Source organism: Diabrotica undecimpunctata, chromosome 5 (genome assembly GCF_040954645.1).
Source record: "Diabrotica undecimpunctata isolate CICGRU chromosome 5, icDiaUnde3, whole genome shotgun sequence".
NCBI lineage: Eukaryota > Metazoa > Arthropoda > Insecta > Coleoptera > Chrysomelidae > Diabrotica > Diabrotica undecimpunctata.
Window position 1 is genome coordinate 152037173 of NC_092807.1, and position 21763 is coordinate 152058935.

At 34.4% G+C, this 21763-nt stretch overlaps 1 protein-coding gene across 9 annotated transcripts in view; it reads left to right on the top strand.

Moving 5' to 3' along the window:
• Positions 1-21763, top strand: part of PIP5K59B (Phosphatidylinositol 4-phosphate 5-kinase 59B) — a 188674-nt gene that overhangs the window by 73450 nt on the left and 93461 nt on the right. For all 9 annotated transcript variants that reach the window (XM_072533039.1, XM_072533033.1, XM_072533034.1 and 6 more), the window contains exons 4-5: positions 3991-4202; positions 9760-9901. In XM_072533039.1, coding sequence (XP_072389140.1) covers positions 3991-4202; positions 9760-9901 — 354 coding nt within the window. The remainder of the gene's footprint in view (positions 1-3990; positions 4203-9759; positions 9902-21763) is intronic.

Consider the following 21763-nt stretch of genomic DNA (forward strand, 5'->3'; position numbering starts at 1 on the left):
GGAAACTGGGAACCGGAAGGCGGAGAACGCTATAAAAAACCGGGAAAAAAATACTTGTACGAAAAATAAAATAATTGTGGGAAACATTTTAATTTGTTTATATTTTCCAACCATATTTGTTGGTTCCCAACCATTTCTAAACTTTGTATCAAACATAAATAAGTTACAATCGACATTAATAATGATCATTAGGCTAATTTGCTTAATATTTTTATGATCTTTGTAAACGGCTATATTATATTTTACCTCTCAAGCACAACCGTTAGAAAGTTTCTATCATATTGACCTAAACTCAATATATTGTAATTCAAACGTGTAGTTTCAAGTGACCATTATGCCTAGACGTAAGTTGGATATTGATGAATTAATTGCAAATGTGCATAAATATTTTACCATGGAAAGAGACAATGTTGGACCTTTAAAGTCAATATTATGTATAAATCAACGTGTAGGAGCATTGACTTACCTGATAGAGAAAAATTTGAAATTCGCAATATTTTGTATCGAATGCGTGAAAAAAAATCAACATGTCAGTTTAGATACTTTTCTGGCCAAAATAAGAGAAAAGCAAGGTTCTGAAATTAAGAGGACTAGGCTTTGGAAAGTGTTTTGAAATTTAGGATTTAAATTCAGAAAAGAAAATAATAGGTTACTTTTATGCGAAAGGAGTAGTGTGGATCACAAAAGAATTAAATGTTTGAGAGAATATACTAGACTTAAATCTGAAAATGCAACATTCGTATACTTAGATGAGACATGGATATTTGCAAAGGGTGAAATGAAAAAAATTTGGCAAGACGACAGCATAAAATCAATAAAACACACAGATAGCGAAGGCAAAAGACACATCATTCTTCATGCAGGAGGGAAAGAAGGCTTTATAGAAAACACAGATTTGATTTTTTCTTCAAAATCAAAATCTGCTGATTACCATGAAAACATGAATGCAGATATGTTTGCTAAATGGCTTGAGGAGAAACTGTTACCCAGTCTGAGTGAACCATCAGTTATAGTTTTAGATAATGCACCTTATCACTCGGAGATTTTGGAGAAACAACCAAAACAGTCGTCGAACGTACCGAGCATAAAAAAATGGTTAGTTAAAAATAATATAAATTTTCCGGAATACGCCTTCAAATCAGAGTTACAGGAAATTTCGTAACGTAATGAAAAACCAACAGTTTATATAGTTGACCAAATTGTATCAAGTTATGGACATCAAGTACTACGGTTACCGCCGTATCAGTGCCAGTTTAATCCCATCGAACACATCTGGGGTATATGTAAAACGTATTATAATAATCACGTTGGATGCAGTGGATACAGTGACGATGCAATCAGGGCAAGAAGCAGAATGTGGCAAGAAGCTCTTAAAACTGCAACTCCAGAAATATGGTCCAAAACTGTTAATAAATGTGAAGAATTAATAGAAGAGTGGTGGATCCGGGAAAATAAAATTAGTAAAATTAATCCAGTGATTATAGATTTACATAATGATAGCGTTAGTGAATTTAGTGACGATGATGATGATTTATAAATTTAAATAATCAGTAATGTCTAAATAATCAGTCTATTATAATGTTATTTACAAAATAATTGTACAGCAGGTTAACCATTATATTTATACATTCATTATTAGCCAAATAAACAATAATAGTTAAAATACCATTTGAATTTTTGCTTCTTATTTTATACAAATTAACTCTAACTGATAATACAGGCAAAAATATTCTAAGAGCCGATTGTTCGAACGCTAATCAAAACTTGATTGAAATCAAATATTTAATTAAAATCAAATACTTCACATTTTGAGGTTACTGACTGATTTATTTAATTAAATTTTATTATTTTGCGTTTTAATTTAAAATAAACCATAATTAAATTCTTTCTGATGTTAATTTCATGTTTTTATTTACAAACCAATAATAAGCAATTTTTAATAATTTTGACAGCTGCTGTGACGTATTTGATTGTAATTAAGTATTTGATTACAATCAAGTTTTGATTGTAATTAAATATTTGATTACAATCAAGTTTTGATACTTTTGATTAGCGTTCGAACAATCTGCCCTAAACAAAGTAAGTAATTAAAAAGATTATGGAGAACTCCAGTGCAGTTTACCGTGCCTTTTACTACAACCAAAGGTTTTCTGCGAATTCCATTAATCTTTTAGAGGTGTAAGTTGGTTGAATGTACCCAGAAGGCCGACGATGAACTCGCAACAGCGCAGCGCAGCGTTTTCTTCCATATGATTTACATTGTAGGTAAGAACCACCGCTGAAATCTTCTTAAATCCGAATATAGAAAGGGTCAGAAAACTAACACGTACTGGTCAAAAAAACCTTCTCCATTGTGTATGGCGTTTAGAAATACAAGTAGTTATAATATTAATTTAAAAAGAACTATTTCAGTCGAAAAATTTCAATTCTTTGATATGTTGGAACCACTAGAAATTAATATTCCTGTATATAATGAAAATTTGTTGATAAGTAAAAATATATTAAGCGCCTGCATATCCAATCTGTCAGATTTTCTGGAAATATATACCGATGCATCAAAACAAAATAATGGTACGGGATGTGCATTCTATATACCCTCAACAAACGATCAAGAAAAATTCAAATTGAATAATAATACTTCCATTTTTTTTTCTGCAGAAGCGATTGGTATTATTAAAGCCTGCGATTATGTCGAAAAAAACAAGTTAAAAAAAATACAATTTTTGAGTGACTCCTTATCTGTTCTTAAATGCATCGCTAACCCAATTAATGTGATGGCTACTGATACAAATCCGTTTATTAGAGAATTAAAAGCAAGAATTCATAAATTAAAAAAAAGTCAATATGAAGTAAAATTCACTTGGGTAAAAGCTCATATAGGACTTCGAGGCAATGAAGTTGCAGACTCCTTAGCCAAAGAAAGCGTTACAACTGGAGAGCATATCAACAACAATTTAGGTAGTCAGGAATATTTAATGATATCTAAGAGTAATTTTAAGGCAAAATGGGAATTGCATTGGAAAAACTATTGCTCTAATAACCTCACACGATATACACTATTACATCCCAGTATTCCGACAGATTTGTGGCACCAAGAATTTGATTTTACAAGAAATTATATTTTGACCATTTGTCGGCTAAAATTCGGACATGCAAGCTTCCCTCAACACTTATATAAAATCGGTGTAGTCAACACCGAACTTTGTGAAACTTGCAATGTGGTTTGCGACTTAGATCACATTTTTTATGCTTGTAGTAAATTTGAAATACAAAGACAAGAACTTATTAATAGTTTATTATTGCAAAAATTATACCCCCCTTTCAATCTACTTTATTTGGTATCATTAAATATGTACAAGGTATATAAAATTATTCTTAAGTTTATTAAAATGTGTAACTTAAAACTTTAGTGTAGGTGTGAAGCTCGTTACCTCTGTTAACTCGCCAAATATTTTACCTTTTTACCTATACTTTCCGTGGTCTACACTTTCTGTCTGTGAGTCACCTTTAATGACCCCTAGGTGCGAAAAGTAATCCTAGTTCCTCTCCCATCGTAGTCTTCTTTTAATTTCCAGAATTGTAGTGTATTTAGTTTAGTTAGAATAGGTTAATTTAAGTGAACGTTATTACACATTTGCTGCTGGCTGGATGGGCACTTAGCCCGATTGCCAAGAAAAAAAAAAGGGTCAGAAACTAGCAGATACCGAGATGAAATGAAGGTATACTTCCGGTATAGATGAAATGACACTTTTTCATTTTCAGACGTTATAATGTAGTGACGTTATAATCTCACCTAAAATAATCTCCATTCTCTGTATGTATTTTGTACCTTGTTCACATTCTATTGTATTTTGTAACTATTGTATTTTGAACAAATCTGATGACCCAACACTATATTTAAGAATATGTTTAACCAAATGTTTACACTTTTAAAAATTAAATACTCTACCGAAGACGCATAAATAATAATATAATATTTTTATCTTTCAGGCATCCAGCATGCTGTTGGCGGTTTGGCATCGAAACCTGAAAGAGATCTCTTGATGCAAGATTTTATGACGGTGGAAACGACAAATTTTCCTAGCGAAGGATCAAATCACACGCCAGCTCATCATTATTCGGAGTTTAAGTTCAAAAATTACGCACCTATAGCTTTCAGGTACTTCCGAGATCTATTTGGTATCCAACCCGATGACTTTTTGGTAAGTTTTTGTTTTATTTTTTGCTGTTTTAGTTTATTCGCTAGACCAGTTCTCCATTTTTTTAATTCCTTATGTTAAATGTATTTAATAAAAACGGCCGTTTTCAAATACTACGAAATTTTGATCTTAAATAATTTTTTTTATTTATGGACCAGTTTTGACAGTTTATTGGGGCGTAGGAAATTTCGACACTAAGCAGATAGCGACTAAAATTTAATGGCAATTTTCGACACCAGCCCCAATTCCCGTTTTTATCTTACAGGTATATTCGACACCAAATAAATATAGCTGCGACATAAATAAAATACCATAATTAATTAATTTATTTATTTTAATAAAAGTAATGTGCATTTTATTTCTTTAAAACTGTAATAATATCTAAATATAATACAACTAGTACCTAATTTTTGTACATTTTACCGTTAATATACTTGTATACAATGATTTATTTGCTATTATAGGAATGATAAGATACCGCTTTTATAAAATCTAACCTACGTATTTGTTGGGATCGTAGTTTATCCATCATTTTCTCCAAAAATGCCAATTTAGCCTTAACAGTAGTATCTTTGATTTTTGCTGGTATATGTAAACTATTTATTTTGACATAAGTGTCTACTTGAAATTCTTTTAACTTTTCAATAAAAATAGACGGATGTGTTGAATAAAAAGAAGAATTAAATCTCGAATGAAAGGATTCACAGGCATTTGTGGTCCTCGCAATAGACGGATTCTGATTAGACCATATGTGTGGTGGAAATAGAGCGCTATCGAAAATGTAATTTTCCAGTAAATAATCTGCATATATATCAAGTGTTGCGTTTATAGGTTTATATGACATTAAATCATAAAGAAAGCATTCTTCAACTTCTGCTGGATTTAAATAAGTTAAACCAAACGTATGCCTTAACCATTTTCCAATTTCTGAATTTGTATCCTTATATTCTTGTACCAAACCCAAAGATTGAATTTTTTTAAACCAGTTTTGGTGTAAGTGAAAACGGCATCCACTAATTTTTGCATTGGGCCACATATACAATAAAGCACAGTGAACTGCTTTTTCCAAGTCCACAAATATTTCAGTTGGCTCTAATGATAATTGAAATGTTTCAAAAATCTTAGACCTTAATAAAGAAAATAAATTTTTGTATGTCATTGACAATTTGTCCTTTAACAAACAGTATGCTAAAGGAACATAATGTCCATTTTCCAAGCCATGTATAGTAAATAATTGTAGAAAATATTTGGTACTGTATGAAAATGTACCATCCATATACAAAGTTTTTAATTTACACAACAAACGAATATTTGTCTCGCATGAAAATACAATTACATTTAATTCAGGATGATTTAAAAACAAAAAACTTTCATTGCGACAGGTTTTAGGAGAATAATTACTAACCGCGTTATGGACTTCTGATATGCTTCTTGGTAACGGACCTGGTAACAGTTTACGACGACAGTTGTAAATGTTCTTTCTTATGCTAGCTATGTCAGGAACCGTCAGCAAATTGGCATCACACTCAGCAACAGCAGTTCTTGTAATTTTGGCAGGCTTTTCCGATATGTCCTCTTGGGCTTTTCTTTTACATGCATTGGTTACCATCTTTACTTCAAGCTTTTTTGGACCGGCTTCATGATTATGTACCAAATCACTTCTTGTGATGGTGAGGTCCTCACAGCCTATTGTAAACACTTTTGCGGAACACTTAGTGTTTCTTTGGATGCAGCGCCAAAATATCTCGCCGCTTTTTAACACTTTCTGTTTCGAGAAAGAATGATGCTCCACCACTAATAAATCTCGACCACGGGAACTTTTTATCAAACTCATTTTTTAAATATCCGTATACGTGCACAAGTCAACGTCAAACAAGAAATAAATTACAACTGAAATAATTTAGTCACAAGTACACAAGTGCCACGCCCCCCGCCGTGACAATAAATATTGGGAAAACCCGCTTGTCCTGCTTGGGTGCAAATGTCCATCGCCGCTAATTACCTACCTACCTGCTTTACGCCGCGGTGTCGAAATTTCCGATAATAAAATTTGACCCTTCGATTACCCCAGGTACAAAGACAATTTGGTGTCGAAAGTTCGCCCGCCGGTTTATTGGTTAAGTCAAAGGAAAATCCTTTCAGATTAATTCAGGTAATGCAGATTTTTGAATAAGGTCGGATTTATACACATACAAGGATAAACAATATGTTTTTTCTGTCAACTAGGTGTAAGACACCTTGTGGCGAAAAACAACTTTTAGATGCAAATTAAAATTATCCTATATACAAGCTCGGCTCAATATCTATATACATTGGTCTATCATTCATTTGATTTGATTAATTCCCTTCGAAGTTATGAATTATTGAATAAATCATCGCTCTTAAGTTTTATATTGTTCTGAAGCTATTTTCTTGTGGCATGTTCAAGTAATTACTATTTAAATGGGAAGAAGCCACAATTAAAGGTTAAAGTACGTTTATTGACGCTTCAATTTCCACTTCGGAAATCGTTCTCAAAACACAAACATTAGTAAATTAAACAAATGAAGTGTCAATATAAATGAGTCAGATAAAATTAAATTATTAGAAGAATTTTTCACCAAGTAACAAAAAAACAAAATTTGTTTAAAATGAAAAAGACAGAAAAGATTTGATTTCACGTTCAAAGCGTCTATGTATCTGTTGATACGTATTTCGACTTAATAAGTCTCATCAGAACAGTTATTCATAGTCGTTCTTAACGTGAAAAATAATCTTCTCTGTCTTATTAGGAAGCAACAATAAAATGGCTTCGTTATGAACGCAATAGCGACATCTGATAGAAAAATCGGTAAGATAGTTTCGAAACAAATTCAGAATTCTGCTTTAATCTGGAGCCTTCTAAAAATTGCAAGGCATAGCCAGACGTTGATAATCCACTTTTCCTTTCTGGTTTGACTCAGCTATTGGAGTAGGTCAGCTCCGAAGTTAACCGTTTCTTGGCTAAAAGAATCAGCTCCATAGAGGGTTTCGTATGTTCTCATTAGCTGTTTGGACTCGTTAGACATCCCGGGAACAAATTGTTGTCTACATTCCCTGGAGGATAACTTTCCTAGACTCAAAATCTAACAAGTTTGCATACTTTTTCCAGTTTCCTTTTTGAAGTTAAAAATCTGAATGGGATAGCTTGTCTCCTACTCCTTGCGATCGCACGACAATAAAGTCATTACCTATAAACTTTGAGTATGGGACGATGCACAGAAACTTGCTTAGGACCACATATTAATATCGTAAGTTTTTCAAACAGTTTCAAAACGAAATCTCGAATTGTAAACCACACAATGCACATAAAAACAGATAGGTACGAAGTGTTAGGATTATAATACAAAGAAAAATACCTGAAAGAAGGAATCCTGGAGGAAGAAGAATGTCTTGATACGATTTGTACAGTTACAGTTGTAGTTGCCGTCGCGCAGCGGCATAAAACGGTTGAGGTTGGGTATTACATAAAAAATATGGATTACGAAGTGCTGTAAGTTTTACGTCAAGAAGAAAAAGATGGGGACCATTTGTTATTGTATTATTGCTTTAGGGGAAATCCTACACAACTATTGTACTAGACTGAAAGAAGGCTCTTATGAAACATTGATTAAAAGATTTTATTTACTTTTTGGGCGATCTCCTTACAAACATTTTCTTTGAAATGTGAATTTTTATAATTCGCATTTATGCCGTCAAATAAACAGGGATATTTAGACGCTAGATCAATAAAAGGATCACTTTCTTCGTTTGTCAATACTTCTATGTCGTCCAACTTCACAACGGCAGTACTGTGTGTGTTCAAGTGTGTCGTCTGCCGTCGGGCGGCACAGCAACTGACGTTCTGCCGGGCAGAAGTTGCATAATTGCGGAATCAGTCTCATACAAATTAATACTGCAAAGTACTGGCGTCTGCCGCTGCGGCAACTGCAACTGCCGCAGTCGTTGTCGGAATCATACCATAATACTAATTTTCTCTGTATGATATGATTTGTAATACACAATATGTAGCAATCTTAGTTTACGGTAAATGTGTGTCTTATAGGTTTCTTGAAACCGCAAGTAAAAACTTCCAGTTTCATAATTTTACTACATACATAACTTTTATTGGTTCTTACTTTTTTATCCGTTACAATTTTGTCTTTATAATACATGGACAGAAAACCAAAGTATCGACTTAAAAAAATATTTAAACAAATCGAAAAGATCCTAAGTTTGGTGGGGAGCTGACGGAAAAAAGGTAAAGATGAAAATAATATTCAAGCCGTCGTATAAAGGCGCTAGGGAACAAGCTCAAGTGTCATTAAAAAATATAAGCTAGTTGAAACACACTGGGACTGAGAGGTGAGGGTTTTAAACTCTACGCTCTTTGCTAATCGTTGAATAAGAAAGGGTATTGTAATTCTGCGCGTTGGCGTCGACTAATGTTTAAGAAATGAAATACTTTTGTTCTTACACTATCTTTTACCACTCAAATAACAGTCAGAGGATTAGTTAGATATACCACAATTTAATTTTAGAGAGTTAATTTCAAAGAACAGCTTTAGACAAACCATATTTGGTTTAGCACAAAATATACGCTTTTCCCAAAAGTTCCACAAAGTGAAATCTGTGGCTTCCACGGCCTGAGTCAGAATTATCTAATCGTCGCTAGTGTTTTGTTTTGTACAACCCGTTTTTAGATCAATCTAAACCTTATGCTAGCTTTATAGGAAGCTGCTTCTTGAACAGGGACAGCTGTTCAGGAGAAAAGTTCCTGGAAGTCAGGAGAGTTCTCTTCGATGGCGAATTAGGTGAACTGCAAATCCAAGCTTACTGCAATCGTAAAGGAAATACAATCGTCTACTTTCATGTATATATATGTATATATATACAGTACCAGAAATATCTGGAGAGAATGATTATTTTTTTCTCCTGCTGTCACCCACCATGTAGCTTCTTCAAATTAAAAAAAAACTGTTTGTCATTTGTCTAGTGTTGTGTAAATGTATTATTTAATGGTTATGACATTCATAAAACTGCTGGATAGCCTATAATTTTGACGAAATGCCCCTGAAGATGTTCTGAGAGCGAAGGTACTTGGACAAGATTTTAAAAAACTCGACATCTGCCTTTTATTTGATTAAAAAAATTATATTTTTCTATTACGAGATATACATTTGGCCTTAGTTATATTGTTCATGGCCCCAGCATATCTGTTGCTCTTGGTCAGTCTCAGGTTGTTCACTTTCTTCCTTACGTGTCTGATCAATAAGGGTACCTATGTACATATATTTATCCACCTTCTCGAATTCTTCAACTGATCCATCCTCCACATCCAATTTAATCCTTTAAATTCAACAACCTCTGGTGTTCTGGCGTACGCTAACTTTGTACGCTTTAACATAAAAACGGATACAGTTAACCAATGTTCACTGAAAATTAACCGGATTCAAGTCATATTTAACTTTGTTTCGAGCCATTTTTATGAATTATGAAAATATTGCAACTTAGATTTTTATAGTGGATTAATATATCCCTAATATTGGATTTTTTTTTTCAGATGTCAATGTGTAACACGAGATTAAGAGAATTATCGAATCCCGGTGCTAGCGGTTCCATCTTTTATGTTACTTTCGACGATGAATTCATCATTAAAACGGTTCAACATAAAGAAGGAGAGTTTTTACAAAAATTGTTAGCAGGTATGTTTATTTTATCATTTATTAAATAAATTTACGTACCTAGTAATTTAATTTACCAGATAATATAATTAACTACTAAGTTTAGTCAAATATTTTGCTTTGAAGAAGATAAGAAACGTCTTAGGAAATTTAGTACTAATTTTTAAAATATACTTACATAATATCAGTGAAAACTCGAAGCGACTATTAATCTTTGACGTAACATAATTTTTAAGGTCAAAGTAGGCCTTATCCATCAATAAATCTATATTTACCGCTGGACAATATTTTCAACTTTTGTTAAGGTACTAGTACAGATTAGAAACCTAAAAAAAATTCTCGGTTCCTTTATTAGATACGAACATGAAATACACTCGCGATCATAAAATCCGGGTCACCTTGAAAATTTCAAGTTTCTGGAATATTTTTGCCTCTGGTGCAGTAATAACCTTTTTTTTTTAGGATAACGTATTTTTTATTTGTCATCAATGTTTGTTTTGAAAGAAAAAAAAAACGGTTTTTTATTGTTTTTATTGAAAAAGCAGAAAACAAACCAAATTGTTGATAAAACAGGCATACGAAAAAAATGGAAAATACAGAACGTGATAAAATGTTAGTGAAATTTCAATGACTAATATCGTTTATTGCCTCCACTTGCTCTAATGACCTCTTGCAGACGACGGAGCATACTCTCAATTCTTTTCCGGATTACATGTTGTGGTATGTTATTCCACTCTCTCACTAACAGATCCTTGAGCTCCTGTCCGTTGTTAGAAGGAGATGTTAGGGGTTAAATACGTTTTTTCAAATCGTCCCAGATATGTTCGATGGGATTCAAGTCCCGAGACCTAGCTGGCCAGGGTAACCTCGTAATTCTAACCTTGTCCAAGTATTGCATACTGATCGTGGCAACGTGCGTTCGCGCGTTATTCTGTATAAAAACGACGTTTTCTCCAAGCCTTGCCATGCTATGCATAACATGCTCTTCCAGAATCTCCGTAATGTCCCTTCGTGCAGTTAAGGACTCATTTTCGATGAAGGGTAATTTTGTGCGGAAGTCGGAAGATACACCTCCCCATGCCATGACCGAGCCTCCACCAAATGGCATTCTTGGAGCAATACAAGCTTGTGAAAATCATTCACCGGTTCTCCTCCAAACTCTTACACGTCCATCGGATCCAGTTAGGCAGAAACGGGATTCATCTGAGAATAACTCTTTGCTCCAATCGTTAATTCCCCAATGCGCGTATTGTCGAGCAAAAGCTAGTCGTGCATCTCGATGCGCCAGGCGAAGTGGCGGTTCTGTAGCCATTACCCGAGAGGATAGTCTAAAAGAACGAAATCTTCTCCTGACCGTTGCAACGCTAACATTGCGATTTCGTACTTTCTGTAGACGATTTCGATGCATAATCGCAGTTGAGGTCCGGTTTCGTAAAGCCTGAAACACAAGAAAACGGTCATCTCGTACCGTGGTCATTCTTCTTCGTCCAGAGCCAGGTCGTCTGGATAGCAAACCGTTCTCCTGAAAGTGTTGAAGCACTCGTTGAACCGTAGAAAGGCTTACGCCAACAGTTCTTGCGACTTGCTGTTGAGTGTGACCGTCTTTCACAAGCGCAACAATTTGTGCCGTTTTAACAACAGTCAAGGGTATTTTTGGCAAAAAATAAACAATAATAAACACTAATAATGGCACTAATAAACACTCATGGTGGCAATAATAAACGTTTGTTCGTTGCGTTTGAACAGAAAGACGAAGCACAAATGAGACATATTTAAAACAAGCGGCAGTTACAGGTATCGTTCATTTTGGGAAGTGTGCGCTTTCCCGCGAAATCGGCACTATTGAAATTATTTGTTGCAAAGGAAACCACTAAGCCGACAACAATTCCCAGAAACATGCATTAGTTTGTATTTGTGTTATTATTATTTACGATAAAGCTCGTTAAAAATGAAATATCGGTGATTTTCAAGGTGACCCGGATTTTATGATCGCGAGTGTATTAGAATCGAACATGATTTTTGAATATTATTTTATCTTCGAATTAAACAAAGAAATTTTTTTAGTTTGCATAAACTAAGAGAGCGCTAGAGGGTTTTCTACAGGGCGCCTCAGTTAACGTCTCTAATTCACTGTTTAGAAAAAAAGTCGAAAAACTAATTTTGACATGCAAAAATTGGTCAAAATAAATCGATTTTTTTCGACTTTTTCTTCAAATGTCCGCCATTTTGTTTTTTGATTTTAATTTTCGATTAAAAGTGGTTGATTGTCTTATAAGGGTGCTTTCTTTAAGTAATCCAGTTAGAATTTTTTGTTTAAGATGTACCAATCCTGTGAATTAGTCTCCACTATCGGACACCTTTTTTTTGAGATGTAAGAAGCGATAAAGTTTTGAGATATACTCAATGTTGTACCCTTATTTCATGATATGAGATGATAGGGCAATCCTTGCAATAAGATGCCTAGCCTGCACAGAAAAATTTAAGCAAGTGCGGGGTAATACTGCACTGTTGTTGCATTAGTAGTTTACTAAAAAAATGTGCTATGCATGACGTTGGTGGAAAAGGCGAAATATATTTAATTTATTTCACCTCACACAACGAAAAAAGTCTCTATCGAGACGTCAATATGACATGTTAAACCAAAATAGAGAGCTTATACTCGTAGATATTGGACCTATAGACAAGCCTAATGCTCCATTATGATACCTGTTGTTTAGTTCAAAGGACCATATTGACGAATATGTTAATCATAATATAATGTCATTGTAACAACTAATGGACAAGTAAGCAAAATATCTTCACCTTCGTACAAGTAACCCGATGTTTGGTAGTTTCTAGTATTGGATAAACATATTTTATTTCTGCCACGATATTTACTTTCACAAAGGATTATTTAACATAATAGTTAATTTTATAATAATTAGTGACATACGGTGTCATAGTTCGCGAGGCATTGTAGAATTGGAACTAAATAGCGTAATAGAGGTCTGGCAATTAAGTTCCGAGACTGTTGGTGTAACATCTTTGTTTAGCATTTTTTTATATTTTATTTGTCCTCTTCAATATACTCGCCTTCTGCATTTCTACACCGCCAGTCATGATTTGATTTGTGGGAGCACGTAGAAGTCAAAGGCTGCTAAATCTGGCGAATCGGGCAACTGCTCCATGACTGTCACCTGGTTTTTAGCGAAATTTAGAGCGTGTTGTCACCCTTCTCGTGATGGAGGATCCAAAAGTTCTCTTTGTAAAATCTGTAAATAGTAACTGATTAACTGTCACAAGACCGTTTCACGGTCTTTAGCTACATGAAACTGTTCCTCGACCGGTCGACCTGTCCATTGTCTAATATTACACAGTCAGGACAGTTGTTTTCTTTCGACCCAGCGTTTTTTCTACTTTGTCCTGAATGATTCTCATTTTCATAAATTCTAGCGTCATCATCATCATTGGCTCCACAACCCATGGTGGGTCTTGACCTGTTCAAGGAAAAGTCTCCATTCTCTCCTATTCTTCGCCTTGGTTTTCCAGTTTCGTACTCCCAAAATTCTCAAGTCTTCCTCTACCTGATCCTTAAATCGTGCTCTGGGTCTGCGTCTCCTTCTCATTCCATCTATTCTTTGGTTATAAATATGTTTTGGCGGCTCCATCTCATTCATTGTCTCTATGTGACCTAACCACCGCAGCCAGTTTATTTTGATGGACCTAATAATATCAGGTTCGTCATACAGGCGGTAGTACATGGTAGTACTGGTACATTCCAGTCTTCTGGCAACTTTATTTGCTTCCAGATCAGTTCTACCAGTCTACATATACAGTATGTCAGGTTTTTTTTGCCATGCTTTAAAAGTTCTGAAGGAATGCAATCTGCCCCAGGAGCTTTGTTTTCTTTCAATTTTTGTATAGCTTGGATCACTTCTACCTCTGTTGGGATGTTATCTTTCTCTCTTTCGTCGTCAATGTCCTCCAGTTAACTTTCTGATTCGTGGAGCCCTGTCTCACTTCTTATACTTAGCCTTTTCTCGAAGTTTTCTGCCCATCTTTCTAGTATCTGGTCCTGATTACCAATGATCTCCCGTGTTCTATTTCTAACGACGTGGATAATTTAGGTTTGAATTCTTTTCTGTTCTGGTTAATCCTCTTGTAGAACTTTCGCGTTTCTGCTTGTGCCTTATTGTTCTCTAGTTCTTTTAGTTGACTCTCTATATGCTCTTTCTTCTTTTTTTTAAGTATTCGTTTTTCTTCTCGTCTCAGCTGCCTATACTCTTCCTCTGTTTGTCTCGTTTTTCACCCTTGGAGTCTTCTATTCTAGTATACATTCGGTAAATATTTGTGCTGTCCACGGAATTTTGAGCATACCGCGGTAATACCACAACTGGAACGCTTTTAATCTGTTTAGATTTTTGACATTTTGTTGTCCAAGTTTGATTTTTTTTTTCATTAGGTCACTTGAATAAAAAAACATCGAATTTTTACCGTCGAACTGATACAGATTTTATTGAACGTTGATTTCGCGTGTGTAACTAACATTTAATATCGACGGTCGCTTAAAGCGTTATTTCTGACAGGGTTCATTCTCTGAAAAAAGTGTAAATAAACATTTTTATTTAAAATTATCTCAGCTACATTTTTTGTTTGAAGCATTTTTTTCTGCGACGAATAGAGTCTTGGTAAATTGATTTTTTTTTCGTTTTTACACCTCTATGAAGGTTTTTAGGGGAGTTTTAGGAGTAAGCCCGGGGGTAAAAGTGGTAAATTTTTTTGCATCTTTTTTGGGGTCCCAAAATTAATATTTTCGGCAAAATTCAGCTTGTTCATATGATTTTTAGGGGTCTTTGACGACTGGACTATAAAGAAACAAATATATCCACATTTTGTGGCCATAGATATTTTTTATGCACGCAAACTTGTACTTTTATGTTTATCCATCATTATCTTAAACTCCGGTAATGCATTCCCTGGAGATTTATTTATTTGTGTGAACAGTGTAAGCTCGGGACTATAATGCTGATAAAGAGTTGCAATTGGTGTAAATCTCGGTCCAAATTACGTTTATCTAGTGTTAGGATAACCAAATATTTCCTATGATATATTGACATTTATCGAACATTCTCATATTTTGTGCTATATATTTTAATTTCGCCAAAATATAAAAACCACTCAGATTAGATTTCTCTTTTTTTTTTTTAATATGGTTTTATTTTTGTTAATATTGATTCGTACATGTAGTTGAGTATTGATATCTTTGTGATACCTTTGATATTTTTCATCGAACAATAATTTTTTGTAACTGGCGTCATTATCACTTTAACACTTACATCCTCAAACAGGGAACGAAAACAAGTTTTTAATTGTTGGACTTTGTCTTTTAATTATAATATTATTATATTCACGTCACGTTTTTTGCATGAAACAAGTGTTTTATAGAAAATTATCAAGTAGAAGATTAAAAGCATATGATCTAAAATAAAATGGAAATAACGAATCGGTTACATATTCAAAATGTTAGTACGGAGACCTTTAAATGTGAAATTAAATATTACAGAGTTCAATATAAATGTCTTAGAACTTGCATCGGTGGGATGATATCCTCGCCAGTTAATGCAATACTGACAGAATGTAATGAATTTCCTTTGGATTTACGCCGTCGATTATTATCGCAAAAATATTTGTTAAGATTAAAAGCCCGGAAGTTAAACATGATCAACACATTAAGTTACATTGTGAAAGAAGACTTCACAATCCAGTATTGGAAACTAAAAAATTCTTCCCCGCTCGCAGAAGCATTTACTGAAACCAATGGAGTCCAAAATTTGTATGGTAGTAACAAATTACAAGTCATGTACACCATACCTTTTAAATCTATAATTAAAACACATAGAATTATAATTCCCAAGTAAACTGAATCTCATCAAATAAATCACATCCTCCTAAAATCCATACTAGGTGATTTGTATAACAAAACTTATATTTACAGATGGATCTAAGATGAAGGAAGGTGTTAGATGTGGTGTATTTATCCAAAATACAAGCCAGTCATTGATATATAAATTACCACCCACTCGTATTTGTAGCATTTATACTACCGAGCTTGTTACAGTTATAAAAGGTGTTACCTGGTAACATCCAATAACATACTCGAAGGAGTAATATTAACAGATTCTAAATCTGCATTAGACTCTATTAAAAATACAAAATTTGAAGGAATGAAGTGTCCTATGTTATGTTGTTTAAAAAACATGATTGCAAATTTAAATGTAACATTTATTTGGCTGAAAGGCCATGTAGGTATACCAGGGAATGAAAAAGCTGATACTCTAGCTAAGGAAGCAGTACAGAAAGGAGTGCTTTGCAATATTTATTATAGAGAATGGGATATATTTAACTTAATAAAAAAAAAATAAGGCTGAAATGGGAACAGCAATGGGAAAATATTGTTGAAAACTCCAAAAATACGTATTTTCAGATACACCCCACTTTACCAGTACCACCCCAATACATATTCAATTACTCGACAACCAAATTCTTCGCAAGTGTCTTTCGCCTAAAAACGAATCATGGTCGATTCCCGTCGCATTTATTTAAACTTGGCATATTACCGGCACTATCCTACAGTTGTGATATAAGTTCTTACAGAGATCTTAACCTTATTTTCTTTGGATGCAAGAAATCTTTAGAAAAATCTAACAGATTAATTCAATCTCTTATTGAAATAAAATATTTTCTTCCGTTAAGTATATCACACATTTTTTCAACTGCTAATAGAGAAACCTTAGAATTGCTAATAAATTTTATTAAAGAAGTAAAAGTAGAAATATAAATTAGTATAACTTCAATGATTTATACATAATCTAAAAAAAAGTAACAAAGAAGAACCAAAAAAATATCTTTACACATAAATAAAACATTCTGTGGCTGATGGACTTGTTTCCGTGCCATATCTTTCACACGCACACACACACGCACGCACACGCACGCACACACACACACACACACACACACACACACACACACACACACACACACACACACACACACACACACACACACACACACACACACACACACACACACACACACACACACACACACACACACACACACACAATAATACAAAATACAAAAAATACAAAAACTCTTGGTAAAGAAGCTCTTGGATCATATGATTTTCGGATGGACATGAATGAAGCGATAATAAGTGTGTTACTATATCATCTAATTTTGATAATATAGAACCTCTCCTACTAGTAGATGGAATCACAAGCTCAAAGGAAAACGTTTATTTCTTAACCGCAATTATACAGGGTGTTTTAAAAAGGTATGTCATAAATTAAATCACGCATTCCGGGGACAAAAATAAATTGATTGAATTCAACTTACCTTAGTACAAAAGTGTACACAAAACAAGTTACAGCCCTTTGAAGTTACAAAATAAAAATTGTTTTTTTGTATTATCTCCTAAACTACTTGACATCTTGTAATAAAAATGGACACGTTACTTTCTTGTTCTGAAAGCATTTTTCATACAAAAGAAACCACAAAATCTAAGCGCACAGAAAAATTTTAAGGGGGGTGTGCAACCCTAAATCCCCCCAAACTTTTGAGTACGTTCAAATTAAATGAATTTTGTGGCATTATTAGTTTCTACGCATATAATAATTACAAACAGTTCCATCAATAATAGTCAATAATTTGAAGCTATCATTTATTGTGTGAATAAGATTAATATTAAAAATTTTGGTATTACAATGGCCTACACATTTCAGGAAATGGCAGATATGCATTTAACTTTGGGTAAGTTGGATCAGATTAAATTATGATTTCAATAAACTATCGGGAATATCGTAGGTGAATGTCAAGGAAATAGTGCAGCAGCCGCAAGGCGTTATGCAGTAAAATACCCCAATCGAAATACACCCGATAGACGATTATTTTTGACCATTGATCGTCGTTTCCGGAAAACGGGTACATTCCAACCGCAAGTTGCTGGCAATAGTGGTCGTCCATTAATGGATGCAACTGATAAAGACATAGAAATCATTGAAGAAGTCCCTGGATCAAGTACAAGGGTAATAGCTGCTCAATTAAATGTTCCTCACGTAAGGGTTTGGAGGCGTTTGAAGGATACATATACAAGGATTTCCACAGTTTTCACTGTATTCCTTCACTCAACCGTTTTCTCCAATTTTTCCTAGGATCAGCTGCTTAAACCTTATCACTTAACAACGGTTCAAGAGTTATTGGTTGAAGATTATCCTAAAAGGATTGGATTTTGCGATTGGTTGTTAATGGAAAACACTCGAAATGTTAATTTTATTAGAAATATTTTGTTTACCGACGAGGCTACCTTCAGTATCTTCCCAACAATTTAAATGGTGATAATTATTTGCAGTTGTTGGCAAACGAGGGACTGCACACCCCCTTAACATTTTTCTGTGCGCTTAGATTTTGTTGTTTCTTTTGTATGAAAAATGCTTTTAGAACAAGAAAGTAACGTGTCCATTTTTATTATAAAATGTCAATGTAGTTTAGGAGATAATGCAAAAAAACAATTTTTATTTTGTAACTTCAAAGGGTTGTAACAGTTTTTGTGTACACTTTTGTACTAAGGTAAGTTGGATTCAATCAATTTATTTTTGTCCCCGGAATGCGTGATTTAATTTATGACATACCTTTTTGAAACACCCTGTATAATACATTGATAGGATGCAAGGATCAACATTACTGGTTTGTTGGAAAATATGCTGCTAAAATTAGACCTAAGATCTATATTGACCAATATCCACACGCGCGCCTGTTGATAACTGATGATCTGATGTGTATGAAATACGAGTAGCGAGAGCCTTTGTTTTCTTCTCCACTTTTGTGACCGATAACCATTCCACAAGTATCCTTGTAAACTATATTTTGTATTTCAAGATTATGTACGTATAAACGTTAATAATCTGTTATAAATAATTATCAATGTTTTAATTATTTATTTTACGAATCATACGAATTGTATGACTAATTGTTTTGTAAACTCTCACAATAATATGTATTTATTTGCATTATTTGATCATTTTAAATTGGTATATTTTGTTGTTGTCAGATTCGTCATTGAACTCACATGTTATCAAACTCCTACGTTATATCCGGCCATCATTAACTGTAGGATTTGGATTTCCACTCATTTTAGATAAATTAATCAAACACGATGTATTGCACGATGCGAATGACGGTGACTCTAATTAGAATTTTACACTTCATGTTAATATTTCTGACAAAACTTCGGTTTACTTTTAATTATGTTTAAGGACTCATTTAATTTAAATTTCTCAAGAAAACAAACAAAATGAATATTTTTATGATTTAATAGCTTTGCATTATTATTAACAATTATTATGTTGATTTTAGAACTTAACATAAAGGAATTATTCCATCGTTATTTTAAGAATTATTTACTGAAATTTGTTTGTTATTATTTTGCGCTAAATCGATGCATTGATATTTTTTTCACATTTTACGGTCATTTCTTGTTCTATTTTCTAAACAATTCGATCGTCCTCCTCCTCTATATTTTCTCCTTCGTAACGATATAGTGGCGTGATGTAATTCGTTTGAATATTGCTGTCATATTATCTCTGTGCGTGTTGTATTAGTATTCAGTTATGCTTTTCAGTTGGACCGACCATCGTGTTGGAGATCTTCCCCTGGGTCTTTTGCCCGCATTCAACTATCCTTTCTTCCAGGCCTTCCCTCCTTCTACACTGTGCGTCATTAAAAAGAGGTCACTTAGAATTTTATAATATTATTATAAATTTAATAAAATAATATAATATTATATTATTTATTATTATTATTATTTATTATAATATTATATTTATTAAACTGTTTATTCGGGCTGTTGGGCCGTTGTCTTCTGTTGAGATTTGTTCTCGACGTTTCGCCAACACTAGGGGTTGGCATCTTCTGGAGATGTTGATGCTTCGCTTGTAAGCAGAAACTGACGACGCGTTGTACTACGGAGGCAATATTTATAATTCCCACTCGCCTCCCCTCCACTGGTTTCGGCTTGAGGGGGCGTGTCGTTGTTTATAGTAGCTTTTCTATCTCCGTGTTTGGCGGGAAGGGCGTTTGTGGATTTTAATACTGGTATCCATGTTTTGTTGATTTTTAGTCCTTCTTCTATCCTATTGAAATTGTTTGGGTGCTTGTATATTTCCACCGCTTCCCGATATAACCGTGGGTAGTACTGTGAAGTTTTGTCCAGCATCTGTGTTTCTTCAAATAGTATTCGATGTTCTCCGCTTCCCAAAGCGTGTTCGGCAACGGCAGATTTGTCGATATGTCCTAAACGACAATGGCTTTTATGTTCATTTATCCTGGTGTTGGTGTGTCTTTTTGTGGTTCCCACATATACCATTCCACATGTGCATGGTATTCGGTATACTCCGGCCATTGCTAATGGGTCGCGTTTGTCTTTTACCGATCTTAAACAATCCTTGATCTTCTTTGTAGGTCTGAAGATGGTCTTTATGTTGGCTTTCTTGAGTATTCGCCCAATTCTGTCCGTTACCCCCGATATATAGGGCAAGAACGCTTTCCCTTTACATTCTGTTTCTTCGTCCCTTCTTCTAGATACGTTGTTCATCGCCTTGTGTATTTCTCTTCTGGTGTACCCATTAGAGGTGAGCGCTTTTTCAATATAAAGAAGTTCACTTTGGAGATGTTGTGGTTCACAAATTCTCTTCGCCCTCTCTGCCAAAGTTTTGATGATACCTTGTTTTTGGCTAGGATGATGATTTGAGTTCCTGTTTAGGTATCTGTCTGTGTGTGTAGGTTTTCGATACACTTTATGTCCTAAGTGACCTTCCTTTCGATTTACTAATACATCCAGGAACGCTAGTTGTTGAGCTTTTTCTGTTTCCATCGTAAATTGAATATTTGGATGTAGTGTATTTATATAAGCCAGGAAATCGTTTAGTTTTTCTGCTCCGTGACCCCAAATCACAAAGGTGTCATCAACGTATCTGAACCATACCCTAGGCTTGTATGCTGAGTCCATTATCTTCTTCTCTAAATGCTCCATGAAAAGGTTGGCTACGACCGGGCTTAGTGGGCTTCCCATTGCTACTCCATCCATCTGTTCATAAATTTGGTCTTCCCATGAAAAGTATGTGGTAGTTAGGCAAATACGGTATAATTCCACCATATCCTTGGAAACTAGTCCCTCAATTAAATTCAGAACGTCTTCTAGGGGGACTCTTGTAAATAGGGAAACCACATCAAAACTAACAAGAATGTCAGATTCCTGCAAAGTTATTCCTTTGATCTTCTCAATAAAATGGGCGGAGTCTTTTACAAAGGCATCGTTTTTTCCTATATGTGGTTGTAAAATATCGGCCAGATGTTTTGCAAGGCTGTAAGACGGAGATCCTATGGAGCTCACAATAGGGCGGAGAGGTACATCGTCTTTGTGTATTTTCGGCAAGCCATACAAGCGTGGTGGGACTGCTTCGCTGCATATTCTTGGCTTTATCTCCTCTGGTATGGACGAAGATTTAATAAGTCTGTTGATTTTCCGTAGGGTGACTGCTGTGGGATCTTTTTTAAGTTTCTTATAAACCGCAGGATCTAGAAGATTTTGTATTTTCGTTTTGTAGTCGGCTGTCTTCATTACGATCGTGGCGTTTCCCTTGTCTGCTGGTAAAATTACAACATCTTTGTCTGCGTTTAACGATTTTATGGCACGTATTTCTTGGTGGCTCAAATTATTTTTCGGTGTCTTAGCTTTATGCAAAATTCTTGCTGATTCTGTCCTTATTTCTTCAGCTGCTTCGATTGGTAAGTTGCGGATCGCAGACTCTATATTAGCGATGATGTCTTCTTTGGGTATAACTTTAG